Source organism: Ambystoma mexicanum, chromosome 1q, assembly GCF_040938575.1.
Source record: "Ambystoma mexicanum isolate Mex_15411 chromosome 1q, UKY_AmexF1_1, whole genome shotgun sequence".
Taxonomy (NCBI): Eukaryota; Metazoa; Chordata; class Amphibia; order Caudata; family Ambystomatidae; genus Ambystoma; species Ambystoma mexicanum.
Genome location: NC_090922.1, coordinates 553836345 through 553857755, shown reverse-complemented (window position 1 = coordinate 553857755; position 21411 = coordinate 553836345). Strand labels below are relative to the sequence as shown.

The window sequence follows — 21411 nt, the reverse complement described above, 5'->3', positions numbered from 1 at the left end:
CGAGATAGTGATGCCTCTAACCAACCCTACTAAAAACACTCACCTCTCTACATAAACCTTAAGCTCTGAACTAAACACAACCAAACCTCTACAGCACAACAAGCTGCACAAACTTCACTACACCACAAAAAACTAAACAAACCACGCATAGCGTTGTTCAACAGCACAAGGCGGTTACCAACCGAAATACATACCTAAAAGCTCAGTGAACGGTGTAAACCAAACTGAAGCTGCCAACAGCACATCACAGCACTTTTGCCCTTTTTACCTGCTCAATCCTACTAGTTTACCTTACCCTATTGCTTTTCAGATTCGTCCGAACGCTTGGGGATCACTCCGGAGATGATAGTGCGCAGTATAAATATCCTTTAACATTAACATTTAAATATGTGTATGCATGCGTGTATGCTTGTGTTATGAGTGAGTGCCTGTTGGATCTTTGTGTGAATGAAAGAGTGTGTTTGTGTGTATGTGTGTTGTGTTAATGTGTGTGTGTGTGTGTATGTTCATTTATTATTTAAATATGTGTATTGATGCATGCATGCTTGTGTTTGAGTGAGTGCATGGTTGGTGCTCGTGTGAATGAGACTGAGTGTTTTCTTTGTGTATCTTGTGTAAGTGTGCATGTGTGTGGTGTGTGTTTTTGTACTAGTCTGAGCTGATTTTGGTGAGTGGGGGTAAGAGGTTTGTTCAACAAAGACATGTTAAAAATGCCTTTGTTGCTCAATACCCTCCCTACCGGCTAAAATCAGCTCTCTGTCGGAGATGCTCTGGGGCCCAGGGGACAGGGATGGTATTTTTGTACTGGATATCTATGTCTAGTCAAAAATACCATTCCAGTCCCCTGGACCTCCGGTGCCTGGCATACACACATAACCACATTGATTGTGTGCTTTTTTGAGGAGCTTGGACCCCAGGGGACAGATGTGTCATTTGTTTTTACTGGGCATCTATGATCTATGATAGAAGTCCAGTGAAAATAATTGTCAGACCCCAGTGCCCTCAGCGCCTTGTATACACGCAATCACATTCATCATGTGCTTGTGAGGCACTGGATCCCAATGGGCAGGCATAGTATTTTTTACTGGGTATGCCCAGTAAAGAAAGCCAGCCCAGTTTGCTGGGACTTCTAGCACACTTCACATGCTATGTCAATCCTGACCCCTAAGCCCCTAGCGCCTTGTATATACACAGGATTGATTATCTGTGCATGTGAGGCACTGGAGGGCAATGATGGAAGGAATGCCATTTATTAATGGGCATCTGATAGATGGCCAGTAAAAAATGCCATAACTTTGCTCCCCAACATCTCACACATACACACTTTTAATGTGTGCCTGTTTGGCACTCAGGGACTCAGGTGGCAGGCATGAGAGTTTTTCCTTGGCATCTATGTCCAATAGAAAATGCCATGGCTGTACCCTGGGACCCCAGCTCCTATCACACATTTGCCCCCTTGGCCCCCAGTGCCCCCCAATCACACATAATCACATTCATTATTAATGTCTGAGTGCAATGAGCTGGCACACCATGGAGCAGGCATGGCATGTTTTACTGGGTATGGTTGATAAAGCAAGACTGAAAAGTGTTATTATGTAGCTAGGCTTGCATTTTAATGCAACTAGTCTAGCCATTTATTATTGTGGCATGACATTTTATATTGGGCAGCTTTGATCATGCAAGCATGATCAGTGGTATTATTTTTTCATTGGCATGACATTTTGTATTGGGCATCTTTGATAAAGCAAGCATGATAGGTGTTAATATGCAGTTCGACTGGCATTTCAATGGAGCCAGTCTATCCATTTTTTATTGTGGTATTATGTTTGTATTGGGCACCTTTGGTAAAGCAAGCATGGTAAGTGTTATTACGAAGCAAAACTGGCCTTTTTTAATGCAACCAGTCTTAGCCATTTCAAGGCATGACATTTTGTATTGGGCATCTTTGGTAAAGCAAGCATGATGAGTTTTATTATGAGGCAAGACCATCACTTTTATGCAACTAGTCTAGCCATTTCTTATTGCCATATGACATTTTGTATTGGGCATCTTTGATAAAGCAAGCATGATAAGTGTTATTATGTACCTCAACTGGCATATTAGTACAGCCAGTTTGGACATGTTTTCATACTTTGGCATGAATTTTTAATGGTCAATCCAACTGGAGTCTGTTCTTACGTGGGGATACTGCCATATATTGGCAGAACAGATATGGACATGTTTTCTTATAGTATCATTACTGGCATTATGTGCAACGCAAATTTGAGTATCAATACTAGGGTATAATGTTGCAGTCAGCATGGAAATGTATGGGCACAGCCAGTGTGAAAATCTTTTATACTGGCAAGTATTGCTCGAAAAGTCATCATGAAAATGGGTTGGAGATATGCTCCTGTGCACTCTTGGTGACTTGCATCTATTGGATTTTTTCATGAGTTACCCTACAAAACCAACTGCAAACTGTTTGGCTCTTTGTCAAATTCTTCTAAAAAGTGTGCTCTAAAATGCACAATTTTAACCCTTTTTTTTAAATGCATGGGTGAATCCCCCCAAACTCTCCTTTATTGGTGCAGACTCCCTCACTATGCTTGGTCGCTCCGGCATATCTGGTAAATATTTGCACACCACTCCAGTTAAAATATTCAGCAGCTGCTACTGTCCAGTGCAATAAAAGAGCAGTCACACAATTGCTGTATCATGCGGCTTCCAATAAGGGCTGTGCTTGAAAATATGAACTAGGGTTTAACCCCGACAAGCACCCGCACAAATTAAGCACCAGTCTTCTGAATGTTCCCTGCAAGAGGACAGTCCGTTTTTAATCCCAAGTAATTACTGGACGCTGGGCTCAAGTCGAGGGTACATGCAGGTGGATGAAGTCTCCCCATTTTTTCAGAGGGCACCTTGATATGCTCATTTCTGGTGACGCCACATTCAATTGGGATTTTAATGAGTTCCGCAATTTATTTATTTTTAGGACTTGCCCCCTAACTGGACAGCATCAACAGTATTAGCAGTACACAAACTAGTAAGAGTTTTGAAATCAGCTTTATCAATAGGCCTGGCTACAGTTACTGTGATAATAATCGACAGCATTGTCAGCAGTAGATAATCTGGTTATGAGGAGTGACATTAAGACATTTTCAGAAGAAGATATTACAGTGCTTACACTCTAGTTAATGTTTTTATCAGTGGAACATATTTTAATTATGCTTTGCAAATGCCATTAGCCTTTTAAAGTCCACATCATGTATTTTTCTATGTTTTTATTCAAGATATACAAGACAATCTCACATCATATTAGAACCGATTACGATCAAGAACCAAAAATTGAATAAATATGCAATGTTGTCGTCTGTGTTTTCCCCACGGAGCATGTTGTCACAATTGAAGGCGGTTGTACAGGTTTCTGTCCGCGTACTGTAATTCCTGGGAATAAGAAAACATACCTTTATGAAACCTCTGTTTACAGTGACTCTCTCACAAATAGCATAGTCATTTTAGGCAAATCACATTATGCAGTCCTCCTTTCTGGAGCTCAGGTGATATAGGCACATACATTTTGACACAAGAGGAGGACTTCTTTTTGAGCTCATTACGAGTTGGATGGTATTTTGGCAGTAAATCCACTGCAATTCCTACCAAAGGAATTACCGTTACTGACACTTGTGGCAGTGACCGAGTTAATCCCCTTTTTGGATTCTATAGTCCATTTTTGGCAGAATTACCATTGGCGGAATTACCACTGTGATAATTGCACTGATGTTGCCAATTTTCTGCAGAAAGTGGGAGGATTTACCTCCAGCATATCGCTGGAGGTAAACCCCCTACCCCCGAGCCATACTCGTAGTATGGCGGAGTGGGAAAAGTGGCAGTAATTCCATTACCGTCAATTTTTGCCCACACCACCATACTCGTAATGATGTCCATGTTTCTAGAGCGCACCTTTTCCTGCATGTTGCACAAATGCAAGGCACAATTTCTCCAGCAATACATCATGAGTGAGGCCGATTGAATGTGAATACATTGGAAACCGTGTTGATTGTATGCCATTGTATTCCTGTCAAATGTATATGTAAAAAAAAAAAAAACATGAAAAAAAATACGGTATTAAGTGAAGAATGCTATCACACAAGACAGTCTTTGGTCATTTGTAAAAGCCACAACATTCAAAGGGTGACACTTTCTTTGTAGAAACGATCACGCTTTATTGTACTATGGGTAATTGACAGCTTTTAGGGCAGCTGTGAGTCCTCAAAAGGGATGGTGGATGAGAGCGGAACAAAATGCTGCTAAACGGAAGGGCAAAGAATGTTGTGGGAAGTGCAGCGAGGCGCAACTGGTCAGGGATTCCTAGGCTGGTAACGCCCGATTTTTGTCCAATCGTGGGTGTGTTTTTATATTTACAGCAGTACCATGCGGGTACTTATTGTATTTCTACCATCCGAACAGAGAAATACATGGTTTTTGCTTACATTCGCAGTCTGTCATATATTAGTGCACGGAGCATGCTCCCTGGAATGTCATTTGGGTCCTACAAGGATCACACCTGCAACCCCTGTGGTCTCCCTTGCTACCCTTGTGGTCGTTTGGCTTCTCACTTGAGAACATTCAGACATGTAATTGCTGATTTTACTATAGCATGTAAGATAGCTCCGTGGGTTGAACGTTGCTGCTGCAATGTGTGTGTGTGTGATCTGCATGTTGCATGTCACGAATCCCGGCAAGGCCATCTCAGCCTTTCATCCTTCTGAGGTTGATAAATTAGTACCAACACAGGTTGGGTGATAATCTATGTATATGTTTTCTATATAAAGTGCGTAGGTATAAGTGCTATCTAATAACACACCATTATCATTTGGCCTTGGATGTCGGCATGCATTCACAGTAATGTGGTAATATGGGCCTATACACACTGATATTAACGATACATATGGTGATCCATTCTTGTAGGAAATGTATATCACATTACAGTGATATCGTAACCATATTTTTCATAGTGTACCTAGGGGCAAGCATTGGCAAAGCCAATAGTTTTGGCATTTATGCCTTTTCTTTGCATTTTGCATTTAAAGGCACCAGGGTGTATGGAGGAGAGTGCAAAGTGTCAAAGGAGGATGTGATAAGCGGTGCTGGTGTGCAAGAGAAAGATAAGGAAGGAGAAAAGATCTCAGGAGGAAACGATTGGGAGAGGGTGCCATCGATGATGATGAACAAGAGGAAATATGAGCGGGAAAGAATGAGAGTGAGAGGGTAAGAAATAAAGTGAGAGTGTGAGAGGAAGGATGAGGAGGTAGAGGGGGTGTTGTAGAGGGAGTTGGGTGGGTGGGAGTAGAGAGAGTGGGAACAGGGTTTGTGGGGATAGAGAGAGTGGTGGTAGGGTGTGTGAGGGTAGAGAGAGTGGCAGTAGGGTGGGTGGATGATGCAAGAGAGGATGGAGGTAGGATGGGTGGGGGTAGAGAGAGTGGAGATAGGGTGAGTGGGTGGTGGTAGAGAGAGTGAAGTTAGGGTGGGTGTGTGAGGAGAGAGTGCAGGTAGGGTGGGTGGGGTTAGAGAGAGTGCAGAATGATAGGTGGGTGGGGTTACATAGATTGGAGGTAGAGTGTGTGGGTGGGGGTAGAGAGAGTGGGGGGTAGGGTGGGTGAGGGTATAGAGAAATTGGGTAGGGTGGTGGGGTTAGAGAGAGTGGGGGTAGGGCAAGTGGGTGGGGGTAGAGAGAGTATGGGAGTGTGAGTGGGGGTACAGAGAGTGGGGTTTGGGTGAGTGGGGGTAAAGAGAGTTGAGATAGGGTGGATGGATGGGGTAGATTGAGTGGAGGTAGAGTGTGTGGGTGGGGTAGAGAGTGAGGGATAGCATGGGTGGTAATGGTAGAGAGAGTGGGGTTATGTTGGTGCAGGTAGAGAGAGTTGGGATTGGGTTGGTGTAGAGAGAGGGGGTAGGGTGGGTGAGGGTAGAGAGAGTGGGGGTAGGGTGGGTGGGGTTGGAGAGAGTTTGGGGAGGGCAGTTGGTTGGGAGTAGAGAGAGAGTGGGAGTGTGAGTGGGATAGAGAGAGTGGGGTTTGGGTGGGTGGAGTTAGAGAGTGAATGTATGGTGGGTGGATCAGGGTTGATTGAGTGGCGGCAGAGTGTGTGGGTGGGGTAGAGAGTGAGGTATAGAATGGGTGGTAATGGTAGAGAGAGTGGGGGTATGTTGGTGCAGGTAGAGAGAGTTGGGATTGGGTTGGTGTAGAGAGAATGGGGGTAAGGTGGGTGGGGTAGAGACAGTGGATTTAGGGTGGGTGGGGGTAGAGATGGTGGGGGTAGGGTAGGGTATGCGAAGGCAGAGAGAGTGGGCATAGGGTAGGGTTGGTGGGTGATGGTGGAGAGAGTGGGGGTTGATTGGGTGGATGATGGGTGGAAAGAGTTGCGGTAAGGTGGGTTGTGGTTAAGGGAGTGGGAGTAGGATGGGTGAATTTGAGTACAGAGAGTGGTGCTATAGAGGTATAGCAAGTTGAGGTATGTTGGGTGGGAGATGGTGGAGAGGGTGCGGGTAGGATGGGTGTTGCATGACAGGGTCGCTGTGGGTAGAAGGAGTGGGGACTAGAGGGTGAGGGTAGAGAGAGTGGGTGGGAGTAGAGCCTGTGGGGGTGTGATGGGTGGGAGGGTAAACAGTGGGGTAAGGTGGGTAGGGTTGGTGGGTTGAGGTAGAGAGAGTGGGGTAGTGTGGGTGGATGGCAGTAGAGACCGTGGGGGTAGGGCGGGGGTAGGGGTAGTGAAAGTTTGGATTGGGTGGGTGATTGAATACAGAGTGGCGATTGGGTGTGTGGGGGTAGAGAAGGAGGGTGTAGGTTTGAGGGTGTAGTGTGTGTAGGTGTGGGTGAGTTGGTGGGGTTAGTGAGATTTGGGGTAGGGGGTGTGATGGTAGTTGATTAGGGTCAAAACACCTGAAGAACAAAGCAGCCTCGGGAGGACTTGTCAAAAGAAGTACAAAATAGTCCAAACAAAACCCAACTAGCCCACGTAGAGAGAGTAGGGGTGGAGGGAAGAGAGAGTGGTCATGTGCAAAAAGACAGCCTCATGACGACCAAAATATCTGTCTTAAAAAATAGTAGCCCACATTTTCACCAAATTAGCCGAAAAAATAGCCCAACATGAAATCACTGCACAGCTGGGAAATGGAAAGCCCACCACCCGCCTATCCCCTTTAAAAAACTGCTGATTGGGACAAATATTGATATGTAACTTCTTATTGGGTAGTATGGAGGAGGAGTTTGGAAAAAAGAGGTTTGAGTGATTTCTCTGTTTTATCCCGGGGTATTTCCCATTGCTATGCCAACCAGATCACAGTTCAGAACTCCCATTCCCTATCTGTCTTCTGTATCAATGGTTTTGGCAAATGTGTATGCAAGCGCCACAAAAATTCGCCAAAACCAATAAAAACATTCAAAATTATCAAATATGATGAGTCATCAAAAAGGTGTATTTGCAGGGTGTTAGTCAAAATCACAAAAGCTTATGTTTTGACAAACAATATCCATGTATACAAACTTTCTTTCAATTATTGCAAACATCCCAGTGAGTTGCTTACCGTGTATACATGTTCTTCGTCTGTGGAAGATGGGGTTTGATCCTGTGAGGAGACAAGTGTCGGTTTAGTCGTCCTTAATAGATCTATAGAATCGGAGGAGCACAGCTGCATGAACTCCATTTCTCTGCAGTTCTTGCAAATCAAGTTCCTCTCCTTATGGAGACATATTTCATTTTGTATTAATTGTTTAAGCATATACTAATATACTGTAATACTTTTAGGTCAACACAAATAACTACAATGGTTACTTCCCACCCTTTTCGTGTGTCACTCATTATATAAGTGAACATCTAGAACCAAATGAAAGATTATGATGAAACAAATGCAACTGGCAGCTGAGAAAACTCAACAGGCTCTTTGACAGGATGCACTGTGTTCTGTGTAATACTCTGCTCCTTTGTATTTATTAATTGTTTATTTAGATCGCGTTTTACACAGGTGAAGTGCTTCAGAGTGCTTCAAGGCGGAACAGTAACAAGGGAATGCAGTAATCATCCTTAGACCTTGAAGATTCCAAAGGATCTAAAGAGAAAAACTAGCATACTAGGCCTGATGGCATTTTTCATAGTGCAAGTGCATGAAGCTCGGGAGAGGGGGACGGAAAAAAGGTTTAGGGGGGACGGGACAGATAAACTAACTGGTCCAAGTACATGTAGGTCATGCATACGTACAGACAGAGGTGCAGAAATGTGTTTGCGAGGGACAATGTGTCCCGTCAAGCAGGGCCCTGGGTGAAGTGCAGAGAGGTTGCCCCGCTTAAGGAGCGAAAGCTGAAAGTGCAGTAATGTTGAACAAAGTGCAGCAGCCCGGTGGCAAGTGCAAAAGACCAGCGGGGAGACAGGGGCCTGTAGTTTATGCGGGTGAATCAGGCAACCAGTAAGCAAAAACTGAACAGAGTTAGGGAGGAATAGGAGGGTGGAGAAAAAAGAAAGGAGGGTAGCAGGGGAGAGGGAGAGAGAAGGGGGAAGAGAAAAGGAAGGTCTTGAGGAGTTTCCGGAACTTAAGGTGCTCAGAATCAAGATGGAGAGAGGCAGGGAGTCTATTCCAGAGGGAAGCACCTGCAGAGGATAAAGATCTACCCCCAAATCTCTGTTTGTGAAAGCGGATCACCTGCAGAGAGTTGGAGGACGAGCAGATGACTCTAGAGGGAGAGTATTTTGGAAGAGAGCATTGTAGATATTGTAGGCGCCTGCCCCAGAAAGCCTTGTGGATAATGAAGAGGGTCTTGAACTTGATCATTGCATCCACAGGGCTCCAGTGGAGGGATTTCAGCGCCAGAGAGATGCAGTCCCAGGGCTTGAGGTCAGGGATTAGTCTTGCGGTTCTGTTCTGGATGAGTTGTAGAGGACAGAGAGTAGAAGTATGAAGATTGAGAAAGAGACTGTTGCAATAGTCCAGCCTAGAGAGAACGAGGGCTCTCGAGGTGATAAGTCTCAGGGGGAAAGTGAGAAAAGGTAGAATACCTCTGAGGATGTAGATGACTGAGATGTGAGAAGAGAAGGAGAAAGTGGAGTTGACGATGACCCCAAGATGTTTTGCCTCATTGGTAGGTGGGGGTGCAGGGCCAAGAGAGGCAGGCCAGTGAGAAAGTGGGAAAGCAGGAGCAGGGGTCCCAATGTGGACAATCTCTATCTTGTTAACCTTTTATAGTGGTGCTCAGTCCTTCATTGACAATCTTTTCTTTATTTTAGTCACTTCCTAATTCAGGTGTAAACTCAGAAATGAAAGTAGACAACAGCGTTCTTGTTCACAATGTGGTTTAGCAAATAACATATAAGCCACCTCTTTCAATTGTCCACAGTTCCTCCTTGTGGCCATTACATCTTGAGCCAAAGTTTCAGCAAATGTCTTAAGAATGTATTCCTGCTGAGCAGACTCTGCAACATCTATGAATCCCTCATCTTCATGTTTGCAAATACCGGGCTGCCAGACCAATTTCCACAGTGGTGGGTGGGCATAAATATTTTCCCTGAGCTGAATAGGTGAGTGGAACAGACACAAAGTGCACAGGCAACTGAGCATGTGCTGTTTCCCACTGCAGCAGTCCTCTGCAGCAGGGCAGACGGTATGCACGAAACCCCAACATCAGCAACTCTTCTTCTCCCCTGGTACTTTAAGGGTCTTTCTAGTGTGACACTCCTCTGACAACTGGTGCAGTGTAATCAGGAACACCAGGAACCACTGCCACTCACAACTGACTGTCTCCACATCTGAGCAAACACGGCCTGTGGCTGGGAACTAATGAGGTAGAGAGAGGTAGCCTTCATTCGCGCACCTTCACAAAGCACCCAAAGAGGTCCCTAATGGTCTGATCTTTAACATTTCCCTAGCTTTCAAAAAGGGCATATAATTACCAATGGAGGCCACCACCGGATCAGGATTACTAGTGGCCAATCAGCCAGCCAGATGCCTGTCTGTCTCTCCTTAGTATTGTCTTTTTGGGAGACTGATCCACGGTTAGGTAGATAAAGCTGCCTTGGTGCAGCATGGACCAACTCTTTAAAAGTCTTCATTCTAAGGATCCAGAGGGGCTTGGATTTTGTGCTTAAACCTACCTGAGACCTTCAGAAGTAAAGAATGTCCCGATCTAAACTGAGATCATTTCTAGGCCTATATTACGGACCTGATACAGTAGAAGAGCATTCATACATAACTGTTATAAGATATATAGTACATTTGTTTTTTTTTTAAAGTGATAATGTGCTACCTTTATTCAGGTATACCCTTCTCCCCTCTTGAGAGCTAGCAAATCACTCAACCACTCCTACTCTGGGAGAGCCCAGGATGGTAAGAGACAGTCTGTTAGTTTGTATTTTGGGAGGTAAAACTGGATCCTAAACACAGGGATGTGATGCCTCCTAGCTCTCTTCTTCCATGCCAGATGTATGACTTATCTGCCGCTAGGGCTTGCGAGTGGTCCAGGTTGGTGCTCAGTAGTTTTCTGGCGTTAATACAGACATGCAAAAGACAATGAGTTTCTAGCAGGCATTGAAGCTGGAGAGAGGGCATTGAATGATATTACTGGGGTGTGGGGCAGAGCGTCCGTTGCAAACATTACTCATTCCCAGAAGTCAAATCACATCTTTGAGGAGAGTTAGCTGAAAAGATGTGTCTTTACTGAAGAAGACTCTGATACACCATGTTTGGGAAGAGTAACTTCTTTACTGAACTCCACTTGACAAGGGTGCAAATACAGGTAAGTATTTAGGTAAGTTACAAGGAAGAGATAGGAGACATCCACCAACACCCTCTCTCACAAGCACTCAGCTCACCAACTGGCAACCAGCGAATACTCAGAGGCACTCACACATAAACATTCCACAGGAATTCCATATGGCTTTCATCCACACTGCCCCAGGGCATGGGAGAACCAAGACACAACACATCTCCCTCCTTAACATTGAAAAGATGTCTCTTTACTGAAGAAGACTCTGAGACACCATGTTTGGGAAGAGTAACCTCTGTACTGAAGTCCATTTGACAAGGGTACAAGTACAGGTACGTCTTTAGATAAGTTACAAGGAAGACATGCACCTGCATCCTCTCTCAGAAGCACTTAGCTCACCAACTGACAACCAGGCAATACTCAGAGGCACTCACACATAAACATTCCACTCCTGAGCATTCCACTGGTATTCCATATAGCTTGCATGCACACAGCACCAGGGCAGGGGAAAGCCAAGACACAACAGTAGTGAGCAGGGGAGGTGGCAGGCATTCATACCTTATACTGGATGGCCATGCCCTAATAAGGAAGATGAACACAGGTCCATGAACCACCATGGAAGGTATGAAGTCTGGTTTATCAAGGCACCAGCCGGTCTTTAAGCCTCCAGAGCAGGGACTCTGCACTGCATTGCCAGTAGGTATTGTCTTCAGTAGTTCAACCAGTCAATGGACCAAGCCCTCCCAAATAATAGGGCTGGGGAGAGGGTTCAGCACGCACACGCCAATCACTGGTTTTACCCTATTTTAATGCCATTGATGGTTGTCATGTTCAATTCTTTCTTCCTGGACAAAAGGGCAGGATGTGCATTTACTCCGGCCATTCCAGCCTGATTTGGCCCGAACTGGTCTTGGCTCACTGTGCATGACCTGCTCACCTTTAAGGGATAATGTTCAACTGAAGGATCTGGGCCTGACATGTTGAATGGAAGGGAGGGCTGAAAGGTCACCTCTGGATTACAAAAGGGATGAGCATTCTAAAATTAAGAGTAGTGCCCTTAAGCAGTGAGTCGACCAGACAAGAGTAACACCATGGAGTGCATAGAGGTATATGTGTGGGATGTCTCAACCCACTCATCCAAGCCCTGCAACAGTACTGTGAATTGCTGGCAGCAGGAAACATCAGAATGGCCACTGGAAAGCATGCTGCTTGCTCAAAATCACCAGAAAATGTGCAGTGAAAACCTGAAAAATAGGCTGCCATCCACTTTTGCCTATCTTAGTGAGCACCGGAGACCACTGCCAAAACCCATCCTTTGGCTGATCACAGAGCAAAATCTCTGCCAAGGAATACAGAGCTGTCTCAAAAATCCGTTTTTATTTGATGTCAAATTTGCTAAAAGCATGGCTCACAAACCACCTAAAAAGATCCAACCTCCTTTTTGGGTGTTCCACATCATTATACTGCAAGAATCCACATAAACCCAATGTCAGAAAGAATCATGTGTTATTAGAACAAAATCCACTTTTAAAGATATTTAATGGAAAGACATCTGTCAAAATGGGTGTAGTAACGTTACTCACCTCAGTCAGGTGCTGGCGATTTATAATTCTGACAGGAGAGCTGTGTTTCAGAAGTTAACTATGCCAAAGAAGAGAATTCCATCAAAATGCCACATAGAGTGCCACACAGTGATTTAATTGTTGAACAAGACTTGATTTAAAGATATGTTGCTTATTGTGAGTTTATGAATGTATTTTTTTACAAGGAACTATGTTGCAATTAACTAGAAGGTAATCTGATTTAGTTAAAACTTCAAGAGGCCTTCTGTTCATGGGAACCCTTCACACCTTATCCCTAGACAAAGAAGCTTCCTTCTGCCCTTGGCCAAGAGATTGACAGACTGGTGTGAACAGGAACTAGCCAAGGCAACCTGGCAAGTTGCTCTCAGTCAAGAAAATGGGGGCTTTGGGATGAATAGAATATGCTGATTTGGGTGTGACTGGTCAACAACTGCTCTGGGAGAAACAAGACATGTGACCCTCTGAGTCAGCCAGCTCTGGGGGCGTGGGCAAACCATTGTGGATTCAGGTAGCCCAGCAAATATATGTTTTATAAAATTGCGTATAACAAATTTTACCAAGCTGACAAAAATATGAAACTTTGGGATTCTTAAAATGAAAAATTCACCCACAATTCAAGACTACGCTGGATGCTGTGTGATGTACTGAGACCAAACCCCGGAATTCTTAATATTGCAGCTGCAGTGTTTTTGCTATGAACATAAGAATTTACAGGAATGCGCCCAGAGAGGATATGTATGTTTGTGTAAAATTTGGTGCAGCACCAATATTGGGAAACCCACCAAAAGCACAAATAAGTTGTCATTTCTGAACTATAGCTCTTAGGAAGACCACAGTTGGACAAGAATGTACCTTGAGTAATTTGTAATGTGTTTATTTATTATGAACAACTTGTGTATCTGGGAAATATGTTTTTTGGGTAAAATTGATTTTCTCTGTAAAAGCAAAGGGGAGGGAGGGATTTCAGTTAAGCCATAAACATGACACCAGGTGACACGCTGATTCTTTCTCCAGTCAGGGGACGGAGAATCCTCTAACCTATCAAATCCTTACGGGGTTGGGCATAGAGAATCAGCTTGCCCACCCACTTTGGGAACACATAAAAAGAGACTGTTTAGGACAGATAAAAACACTCTTTTTTCTACTACTCACCGATTCCTGCGAAGCACTCTGCCAGACCAGATCCAGACAATATCCAGACAGAGACTCCAGACCCCAGATCTAGATCCAGAGACCAGTACTCTAGAACCCAAACTCTACAACCTTGAAGCAGAGAGGCCTAAACCAACAGCTTCCTGATTCTCACATTCAACAGCCGGACTGAGCTGTTCTATTCTAGCCAAGAACCCTGTGCTAGAACCAAGGTCCAGACCCAGAAACCAGTGCTGTAATCCAAGACCCATCAGATCCAGTTCAAGAGGCCGCAGACCGCCGTGCAGTGCTGAACGCAGAACTCAGAGGGCCTGAGTCCATCCGGTGGCGAGAGTGAAGCCAAACCCCTTGACCAGATCTTTGACGAGGCCCATTCCATTCCAAATCCTAGGAGTGAGTATCTAGTCTAGAACTGTCCTTAACCAATCTCTTAGTTTAAAGTAATCCTCTTGCATCCATTTTAACCTTTCCAGAACTGCATTATAGAATCTTGTGTCCATCCTATTGATTTCAAATCTGTAAAGCGCATCTGTCACTTCTGAAATCTTGATTTTATTTCTGCAAAATCTACCTTCACAAAAAAGTCCATAACTTTCGAACCACATGTCCTAGAAGTGAAATTTAACTGTCATTGTAAAGTTAAGATCCTAAGCTTTCCAACAAAGCCAATGACATTCCAATTCATTATAGATTTTCTGTAATCACGATTTACGCACGCTGAAAAATTGCAGCGAAATGCAATTTGGCTCAATTTCATTTTCTGTCAAAATAGCTGTTCCTTGTTCTCAATTGCTGAAATTTGTTTTCAATTTGATAATCATTCATGTATCATTGCTTGTGTAGACCTGAACCAATCTCAAGTAACTATCACTCATCCTGAATCTCTTTTAGTGAATTAAAATCAATTTAACCTATTTTCACTTTCACTGCAATCACATTCAAGAGTATTTTTGCCTGTTTTAAAATCACCTGTTTCTCTAAGCTTGCTGGGGGAACTGGAATTGAACTGCATTCTTGATTGTCTTTCTGAAACCTGTGTGCCCTCATTTCCATCTCTTCATATTGCATAGGGGGGGAGTGAGTAGTCACAGGGGAAAAAGGGACCATATTATCTTTTGATTGAAATCATCTCAAGTCTATTTCTGTGTTGCATTCTTTCCCATTATTGCATTTCCTTGAATCATATAAAGATTCTCTGCTACAGTATCCTTCATATTCATACTCCTAAGTGATTAAAGAGATTGTCAATTTTGTAATATTACCCCTTGTTGATTATCGTCCATATTCAGATGTGTGCTATTCAGATTTTCTTTTGTTCATAAAAGTGTGATATATATATATTGTTTAATTCTTCAAATAAACCTTTTAATTTGCAAAACAAACCTACTTCTTGTCTCAGTGAGGTCAGGGGAATGCAAAGAGAGGGGCGTTATATAAGGGTTCATCATCCAGATTTAAAGAACTTTGACATAAAAATATATAAATAAGGGCTTCCATTGGGCATCCCATCCTAAGCATTGACTTAGTTGGATTGCTGGATTGAAGTCACTTACAGATTGGGGGCTCAGTAGCCGGGGATTCTGGATTAGATCTACCACTTGTGCAGCTTAATACAGTGTGCTAACTGACAGGATACATACATCCTGTTGGGCTACTACGCTGGGTTACACTGTAAAAGCACCCCTCAAAAGGGAACGCTCTATGGAAACAATCTCTTTTGCAAAATAAAATAACAAACTTCTGTAAGTCAGGAAGGAAATCAATTTCCAGAATAGCGACATTGGTAGATATCAAGATAGCTAGAGAGCACCTAAACTATTTGTGAGAGGTGAGTGGACTGAGCAGGACCAGAATGTGTGGTTGCAGGCAATCACAAAACAGATCATTGCAACTGGGTTAGATATGTGGAAACATCAGGGTCCCTTACACGTGGCCCTGAGTGAACTATATATGGCCCCTAAGGCCAAGGATGAGCACAGCAAGATTGCCAGGGTAGCGGCATATTTATATTTATCTATGGGAGCCATACAGGACAAATGTGCAGAAGGCCAAGATCTGGCAAGTAGGCAACTGTTGGCATTAGAGAAGGCCGAACCTGATCTGGACTCTTCTGAGCACAGGCTGCAGAGTAGCCAGGAGTCAGGCAGTATCTAATTAAAATACAAGAGGACATGGGTATCCTGCAACAGGAAAGGGCAGACCAGGATAGCAGAATTCTGGCCTTGCAGAAAGAGGATCAAGAAGGTTTGGACTCCCAACTGCAGAGTCAGAAAAAGCTGGAGCAACAGATAGATTTCAACAGGGCATGCACAGAGCAGGTAGCCACCCTGCAAAGCCATCTCGATAGAGTGAAGGCAGAGAGCAATAACCTGATTTTGAAAGACCTGGACACCCAGGCAGAGTTTGATGAAGAGCGCCAGAAAGCTGGTGCCCTTCAAAGGCAGAGGGATGACCTGGTGGCACAGAGGCAGGCTCTTACTCAGGAAAGGGATACCTTAGGCCAAGGAAGTCGGTCACTTAAAAGGGAAGCTGGAGGAAAATCACCTGGCCCTCCAGGGACTGGGTGATCTCCAAAAAGAGCATCAAAACTTGTTAGAGCACACCAGGAGGGTGGAAGATGCTCTGGCAAGAAAGGGGCAGGCCAGTAGGGACGGGACTCAGGAGGTAACCCTCCTGCAACAAAGACTGGCCCAGTACTCAAGGACCAACCAGGAAGCACAGAGAGAGAATGAGGCTCTCTGTCAGCACAATGATAGGCTCCAGCGACAGGTAGCCATGCAGGAGAGACGGATAGAGTCTAGTAAGGCCTTGATAGAGGAACTGAAAGCACAGGCTCTTGCATGGCAACAGGGAGCAGGGGTTGATAGAGATGAGGTTCGCTGGGAAAGGGAAATACATGAGCATAACCTCAGGAGCCCTAGTACCAGAGGCCTCCATCTCTTCCAGTCCCTGGACTCTGCCACCCCCATGCCCCCTTGCGCACATGAGCCCAGGGCCACGGGGATGAGCCCAGGGCCACGGGGATGGCAGATTACTATCCAGCCAGAAGTATGGGGCTCATAGGCCAGTACCTCCCAGGAATGGATGGGCGGGCATCCGGGTAATGGGCACCCAAGTACTGTGAAGTTTAGTGGGGAACCCGAGGAGAGTAGGCCCTCTAACGGCATCCTGAAAACCTCTGCCCAGTTAGGTTAGTGGGGGGGTACCCATCAAATACTGGGAGCAAGGAGGAATCAGAAGACTCCTCTGAGCGTCCCAGGAAACACAGGAGACTAGGTCTCCACATTCTGCCAGCCATTCCCAGGCTCGCAGAATGTGGGAAAACCTGGAAGATCAGACAGGCACCTCTGGGAGCAGTGCTTCCGAGCCAGAGGATGAATGGACCAGGGTTACCCGAACCAAGAAGGCCAATAAGGCAAAAAGGGCCTTGCTTAAGGACCCCTTAAAACAGATCAAAGCAATAAGGAGCGTCATAACTCCTTATCATAAGAACTCCAAGTATTCTGTTTGGGATCACTTGGAGCTCTTTGAGCAAATGATGGAGACTTTCCATTTGAAAGACAGCAGTAGCTGCATTCAGTACGTAAAATGGACATTCTCCCCAGAATACTCCAGTTTCTTTGCGGGGCTGGAGGACCAAAATCATTCAAGATGGTCCACATATAGGGCGGCCATCTTAAAGCATTTTTCTGTTCAGAGAAATCCCCAAGAGGCTCACAAGGCAGCCTACAATTTGCAATGTGGGGAGGATCAGGCCCCAAAAGAATTTGTGCAGGAGTTGAAGCGTGCCTTTGCGCAGCCTACCAAATGGGTGCGCACGGAGAGCAAAGAATTTGTAAACACTTTTTTCCATGCCTTACCCAAATACATCATGACCCAGCTAGTGAGAGATTTTCATGAGAAAAGGTCACTAGACTGGGTCATTGAACAGGCCACCCGAATCTATGAGGTGCAGAAGCCCATAGAAAATAAAAATATTGCTCAGAAAAACCCCAAACCGACCAGCACCCCTGCTGCTGCCAGGGTGGCAGCGGTAAAGTTTGCCCTCCTTTTAGATTTGGAGATGGGGGGCCTAAAAACCTGCCTGCACTGAATAATTCCAAGCCCAGAAGGCCCTCGGGCCAGTCACAGACAGGGAGTCAAGGAGGTAGTCCCACAAATGGGGTCCCTCACTCCCCTGACTATTTAAGTCCCTGCTACAAGGGAAACCAACCCATCCTGGGTTTTGTGTGGACTCCTCCAGCCCAAGGGGGGACGGGGGGTCCATCCAAGCACCTAACCCAGGGAACTTCCCTCCTAACTTCCCCCAGGAGGGCAGAAATTCACCAAATCCTGGGCAGAACTTTTTCCCCAGGTATCCACAAAATTTCCAACCCCAAAATCATCCATCCTTCTTTCCCCACTTCCCTGAGCCCAGACAACCTAATCCGGGAGAGGGGAGGCCAAGGGTGGAGGGGTACCCAAATCTTCCCAACCCGGGGTACTACCAGAGAAGAGATAGCTACCCTTCCTGGGATCAGCCCTGGGGAGAAAACAGAACCCCGTATCAGCCTGAGCCGGTTTCACAGCTCGAGCGCGAGGTCCAAAATATGGCACAGGATCTTGGTCGCATGCTGAGGGCTCAGCAGAACCCTCAGATGGGCATGCTGGTGCAGAATGTCCCAAAATCTGGACCTGGTGCTCCAGAACAATGACGGGGGCAGCACCCCGACAACCCACCGGTTCCCAGGGAGGAGGCACAAGGGGAAGGGTGTCTAAAGACTTGGAGGAAGCTTCCTTCCCCACTTGTAAACAGCCCTTGGAAACCCAGGAACCGGAAACAAAATCTCCTACCCCTGAAAGTCTGCCACTTAAGGAGCAGAGAGGAGGTAGGAGAAACAAAGGACCCAAACAGAGCCACTTTAAGGAGAAGGTACAGATCTTCCAATTTGAAGGAGAGGGATCCTCAGAGGATCCTGGGAAAGAATCATCTCCTTCAGGGATGGGGGAACTCCTCCCAAAGAAAAATGGGTCCCAAGTGATTCACATCCAGACTGGGTAGATGTCGGGACTGAGCTAGCGCCGCCCATCATCCCATCCCAGAACCAACAGCATCAAAATCCCCTGGTTCAAACCCATCCTGGTGACTGCCTCCAAAAAGGGGGAGGGTGGGGGGGCGGCCCAGAACCGGAGCCAGGGGAACTCAAAACTTCTCCTATCTCTAGTTGCCAACTTTTTCTTTCAGATTCCCAAGACTCCCCACAGAACTCTTCCCAAATCTCTTCTCTCTCAATGTCCAAAACCAGAAAATTAGCCCACCAGTTGTCCAAAAATGTGCATTATCTGTGCCCCCTTGGGGAGAAGGAATGAAGATACTATGCCCCGGTACAAGTACAGGGCAAGGGACAATTTTGGCACTGGTGGACACTGGATCCCAAGCTACTCTTCTGTCCAAAAAAGGCCTTTGATGAACTAAATTCAGGAGGGGGGGAGAGTTACCAAATCCCTCTCACCTCTCTTCCTGGACAACTTCAGAACTTTGACGGGAAGGAAATTCCCGTCGAGGGGACTGTGGATTTGGACATTAAAATTGGGCGACACAAGGTGAAACACCCGGTCATAGTAGTGACCCCAGAGGAAACCCCTTGTTTACTAGGGAATGACCTCCTGAGAAGGTTGTCACCCTAATATATTACGTAAACAAGGTCCTCTGGACCCAGACTAGCTGACCCATAAAATTGAAACAGAGTGTCAACCATGTTAGTCTAAACAGCACATGCCACATGGTTGAACAAAAATCTGACCAATTAGAATTTCACTGCCAGAACAACCAAATTCCAGATGTGACAGTTATAGCAGTAGGACAACAGACTGCTGATGGGGGGTCCTCTCTATTTCTGAAACTCAACCTTCCTTCCAGTTTAAGGTGGTACTCCACACTGGAAGGAAATACTCTGAAATACTTTACCAATCCGACATTCCCCCTCCTATAGTCCAGAAAGATGTGAAATCAGCTCAGAGCCTGGCTGATGTTCAGCAAATTGGAGAGCAGTTGTTCATCCCTGTTCAGTTAAATGATGGGAAGGACTCTGTTCTCGCCCGAGTGTGTGTGAACAACGGTAAGAGCTTCATCAGCGAAGCCATGTTCTGCCAACTCCCTAAAGACCCAGCCATTCCCACATTCAAACTGATAGACAAATGGGAAATTGATTTGGAAGCACCCAATTCCAAACATCTCCTGCCAAGCAGGTGTATGCTCAAAATCTCCATTGGCGACAAGAGCATAGTCCATAATTGTTGGGTCGTGCGAGACGTCACTGCCGCCTTTTACTTAGGCTTTGCCATTAGTTTGTACCTAATAAACTTCAAAGCTTGGTCTCGATTAGCGGATAATTCCATGGGCTTTGATGAACCAGAGAAAGCATTTAGGTCAGCTCAATTGCTACCTTATGCATTTGAAATTCATATTGGAGAGGAAGTCACCATCCCAGAAAGGACCAGACAATTCTCTCTGGAAGTGAAAGTTAAAAGAGGACAGAAATTGAAAAACCCTGATGCTTATATTCATCTAAATGCTTCTCTCCAGCAGCAAGGGTTGGCGGTAAACCCAACACCATTAGTCAACATAGAACATGACACCATTCCAATAGAGTTGGATAACAGCCACTTAAAGAGTATCACTCTAGCCGCAGGCACCATTATTGGAATGGCAGTTGATGCCCGACATTTTTCCATTGATTTAGGAAATGAACTGTTGGGCACAATCCCCAAGGACTGATTTGACATTGACAGTGATGACAATACAACACCAGACAGGATCTTCACCCGGCATGGGGGGAACTTCCTGATGTACACTTCCTGCCCTTATGGCAAGGAAGATGTGACTTGTGACTTCAGAAGGGATGAGGTGATTTTTCAGGTGCATGAGAGCTGCCTTTCCCACCTGAAGCCACCAGTCCAAATCAGCACTTTGACCAGGGACTTCTCCACCCAGCTGGAGGAGGCCGCTGAGATAGCAAAACCAGAAGTCTTTCCAGGCTTCAGGCAGATGGTTGAAGAGAAAGTCAACCTAGCTGATGCCTGTGTGACTCTGGAGCAGAAGCAAAAGCTAAAACAAGTTTTTTTGGATTTTCAAGATCTCTTTGCGGTGGAGTCATATGACTGTGGTTGCACCGACATCCACACAACAACAATTCCCACAGACCCTTGCATGATTCCAGTGTTTGTGAAGCAATATTGCTTGCCTCTCGCATCAATGTAGTCCCTTACTGAAATAATTAAGAACCTTGAGTCCCACGGGATAATCCGTCCAGTCCACAGCATCTTCAATAATCTGGTGCTTGGGATATTGAAGCCAAACGGCCAGTGGAGACTCTGTGCCGACCTTAGGGAGCTCAACAAACTGGTCCATACTCCCCGATGGCCTCTTCCCTACATTGACCAAGGGCTGGCCCAGATCAAAGGGTCACAGGTATTCACTGCAATAGACCTGACCAACGGATACTGGACTGTGCCTGTCAGTAGGGAGGACCAATACAAGCTGGCTTTTACCTTTGGGGCTAGCAGTGCACATGGACCCGGATTCCCTTCGGATACCTCAACTCCAGCAATGAGTTCAACATTTTCCTACTTAAGGCCATGCCCGACCTGGGTGAGAGGGGTAACCTGGCCTATGTAGATGATGTGCTCATCAAAAGCTCAACTGTGGAGGAACACATAGCGGAGATCTTTTATGTTCTGACCCAGTTGTGGGCCGCCGGAGCAAAACCTCCTTTCAGAAAGCATAGAGGTGTAGAACCTGTGTTAATTTCTTGGGGCATGAGATTACTCCTCAGGGTCTCTGTCCCCAGGAAAAGAAAGTGGATGCACTCCAGAAACTGAAAGACCCCACAACTCTGCGGGAACTAAGGAGCCTCCTTGGACTGACTATTTACAGCAGAAAGTTAATTGAGGGCTATGCAGAGATCA

The 21411-nt window shown here is 45.5% G+C and overlaps 1 protein-coding gene across 1 annotated transcript in view; it reads right to left on the bottom strand.

Moving 5' to 3' along the window:
• Positions 1 to 3248: 3248 nt before the first annotated feature.
• LOC138531453 (carcinoembryonic antigen-related cell adhesion molecule 4-like) overlaps positions 3249 to 21411 on the bottom strand; it is a 172157-nt gene continuing 153994 nt past the window's right edge. The window contains exons 6-7 of the mRNA XM_069640992.1: positions 7564 to 7605; positions 3249 to 3426 (exon numbers count right to left, since the gene is read on the bottom strand). Of these exons, the coding sequence (XP_069497093.1) occupies positions 3379 to 3426; positions 7564 to 7605 (90 nt within the window). The 3' untranslated portion in view covers positions 3249 to 3378. The remainder of the gene's footprint in view (positions 3427 to 7563; positions 7606 to 21411) is intronic.